General features: G+C 33.0%; 1 protein-coding gene across 1 annotated transcript in view; it reads right to left on the minus strand.

Moving 5' to 3' along the window:
* LOC107567672 (contactin-associated protein-like 4) overlaps positions 1-3787 on the minus strand; it is a 51725-nt gene that overhangs the window by 5039 nt on the left and 42899 nt on the right. The window contains exons 11-12 of the mRNA XM_016253381.1: positions 2158-2376; positions 484-555 (exon numbers count right to left, since the gene is read on the minus strand). Coding sequence (XP_016108867.1) covers positions 484-555; positions 2158-2376 — 291 coding nt within the window. The remainder of the gene's footprint in view (positions 1-483; positions 556-2157; positions 2377-3787) is intronic.

A 3787-nucleotide genomic window follows, 5' to 3' on the forward strand; every position in this document is an offset into this window, starting at 1 on the left:
TGCATTATTTTAGTGTTGTATTTGTTATCATGACGGTGTTTTGCAATTGTGTCTTTACCACCCGTTTTTATGGCAGCTGTCAGTATATTATAAAGGTATGAATCAGATTTTAATCTCTCAGTAGGTTAGTATTTTGACATTATATCAGTTTATGAGTTTTTGTTGTTTGTAAATTTAAGTTCCATTTTCTAAAACTTGAAATGCTAAAATTCAATTTTTTTTAAACTCTAAATTTCACTCTTATGCTGCATTTTTTGGAGCTCACTGAAGGAAAAATGGGGTAAACATCTTATTTTGTCTTCCAAGTACATAAAGTCAAAAAGTTTGGGAAGAACTAAATGATGATTTGGGCGAATTGTTAATTTAAGGGATTCCTAGAGCAAGACAAAGTAAATATGAGCTGAAAGCAGCAAATAATAATGAATGAAATGAGAAAAGATGAGAAATGGAATATTTCTGTAATGCACTACAACATCCATTTACCTCCGATCAAAGCCGAGTCGCTGTTGATAGCATTGACTATGGGCTCACCCGTACCTACTGTACCCACATGATCTACAGCAGAGAAGAGAGACAGACAGACAGATCATCAGTAGGACTGAAGTGCAGGTCGCGGCTCATTGAATACGCCACAGCCGCTCGATGAAGGAGCGATGCGGCACAAACGCAGAGGCAATCGAGAAATGATTATGCAAATGAAGGTCTTTCTCACACAGATTAATACAGTGATCAGCCATTACCATCATTATTGCTCTAATTTAATTAGCACTGCGGAGGATTCAGTGAGCCGGCGACGAAAGTTTGCTGAAATTCGACTTTGAGGAGGAATCTGGCCAGACAGACTAGAGAGAAGTTTGGAAAACAAAGTCTGAAGAAGATACAGATGCCTATAAATGATTTTGTTTGCAACTAAATAACTTTAACTACTTAAGAACTGTTGCTCCCTTTATGCAAAGAAAATATATTTCCTTATATATTAAAAATCAATAAAATACATTTTATACAGGATAGTATATTACAATAATTAGAATTATATATATATATATATATCCAAAATAAAAGTTTTTATTTACATAATATATGTGTGTGTACTGTGTATATTTATTATGTATATATAACACACACATGCATGTATATATTTTTTACAAATATGTTATGTTTATATATTAAATATGTTTACATATGAAATAATTATATACATGTAAATACATGTAATTATTTTCAAAATATATGCTGTATGTGTGTGTCTTTATATATACATAATAAATATACACAGCACACTCGCATTTATTATGTAAACAAAAACTTTTGGATGCGATTAATCGTTTGACAGCACTAATATATATACATATATATATATACACATGCATTAACAACAAACAAATTGTTTCAAAAAAGTGATATAATGCTATTTTTGTCTTCATTACTATATCTTTTTATATGTATCAATTTATAGCCATTCATGGTCCATGGGTCAGAAAAATTATTTTAATTCAAAGGGTAAACAAGATTATTTTTCTTGCATTTTATCAGATATTTCTTCTCATTTTAATAAAAAAAAACCTCACTTTAATTTTGATGTATTATCTTAAGTCATTTTGCTTCTCAAGCAAATGTTTCTTGATTTAATAATGTTTAGATATTTGTACTGGAAAACAAGACAAAAATACTAAGTAAGAAAATAATTTTTTGCAGTGACAAATCACTAATCTAAAACCTAATATCTCATATTCACAATCATTTAGGAGTCTGCTCATATCTGTATGTGCAAAGTTATGAATTTCATTCTGACACTTAAATTAGTGTTCGCATCAAAGCTTAAATCAGAGTTTGCTTGTCTTCATTGTCTTCATCTTTAGTGTAAATTCACTAAATCCATTGGTTAAGGCTCTTGATAGATTTATGGTTCTGATACGAGGATTATCAGTTGAGTAAAAAAGTTGATATAATGTGAACTGAGAGCTTCAACAAAAGCATATACCATTGTTTAACAACCTGGTAGCTCACAATAGATCTGTCATTAAAGGTTTATGAGTTATTGGTAAAAATCAGTTCACATGTGGAGAAAAGGAATGGGATTTTTACTTCAAGAACCCGACTGTTGCACTCTATAACTAAACCAGTGAAGGAAGTGTGTATCAGTTTTGATGGCGTTACCTGTGAGAGAATGAGTGGTCTCAGCGGCGTATGGGTTTGTCGGTAAAGACGAGCCACAGCTGGATTCGCTCAGCGGTCCAGTGACTATGACAGGACTGGTATCTGGATACAGCAGAGCCGCCTTCAGCGGAGAGATGGAGTTAAACTGGACCACAGACAAACAGCCGGTGAAGCCCAGAGCATTCAGACGGGCAATCTCTGGATCCACTTCACCTGACTCTGCAAACAAGAAGAGGTGCATTTGAGTTTTCAGTGAGATCTCAATATCTCCTCCAAAACTGCAATGAGAAGAGAGAATGGAGACTTCTGTGCTTCTTAGATGTTTCTCCTGAGAAAAAAACCCTGTTATCTCACACGTGTAGAGTTTCGAGAGAGAGAGAGAGAGAGAGAGAGAGAGAGCGAGAGAGAGAGAGAGAGAGAGAGAGAGAATATTTTAAACTCGGCAATTTACCAAAATCACAAAGTCTGCAATATTAAGTCATAGATCTCAAGATTATCTTAATGGTTTCTCCAGGATAGCAATTCAATGGAGATCTAATGGATTTTTGAAATATCCTGCCTCTCAGATCTTTCTTCTGAGAAAAACAAAACAAAAAACTCAGCAATCTCACGTGTTTCCTCTTGAGTTTCAGTAGAGACCTCAATAGCTAGGCTTCCTTTCAAAGTTGCGAATTTAACGTATGCGCAAAACTGCAATATTGCATAAAACATTTGCGAATAAAGCACTGTTTCCATTCAACGAGTCAATGAGAAGAAAATTGTCACTTCCTGATAAACTGGCACTGAATATCACTAAGAAAAGTAAGAGAAGCCACTGAATATAATCATTTTTATTAGGGATGCACCGATACCATTTTTTCCAGTACTTGCCTGATACCGATACTTTTGTTTTTGGTGCTTGCCGATACCGAGTACCGATACCAATATTTTCATTGCATTTGTACATTGTTTAAATATTGGGTACAGAAACCAAAAGAGTATGTATAATGTTAGTTGGTTAGCTTCATTTATCCAATAGATACAGTCAAACCAAAATTTATTCAGACACCTTCAACATTTCTCACATTATCACAGTTTATTCGCTATAGTTTAGAAAATGGTAATAAAATATGACAAGAACTCAGAGTTAAACTGTGTCAGAATAAAAATTCAGCTTGATAATATTAGATAACTTTGATAGAGAGGTATGTAATGGATTACAATCAACCAAAAATTATTCATACAACTGTCAATATTTACACAACTATCAATACTTTGTCGGGTGACCTTAGCCTTAATGACAGCATATAGTCTCCTGGGCATGCTGTCAACCAGGTTCATGCAAACCTGAACTTAATTTTTTTCCCAGACTCGGTCTGAAAAGTTTTTGGTCCCAAATTTGTATACATTTTACTGGTAGTCCATTATATGAAGAATTTTGGGGTATAATATATCACAGTTTACTTTATTTTGCTATCCTCACTTACATAAATGAACTATTAAAACCCACTAGTAAAAAAAAATAAAAAAAATAATATCTGGTCTGAATAATTTTTGTTTTGACTATATCCTTCGGTTATTTTCACACTTAATTATAATATATATAATATAATTATTATATAAAGTTTTTGTTACTTTCACTGTTAATTTT

The sequence above is a fragment of the Sinocyclocheilus grahami genome, unplaced genomic scaffold (assembly GCF_001515645.1).
Source record: "Sinocyclocheilus grahami isolate Dianchi unplaced genomic scaffold, SAMN03320097.WGS_v1.1 scaffold1179.1, whole genome shotgun sequence".
Classification (NCBI taxonomy): domain Eukaryota; kingdom Metazoa; phylum Chordata; class Actinopteri; order Cypriniformes; family Cyprinidae; genus Sinocyclocheilus; species Sinocyclocheilus grahami.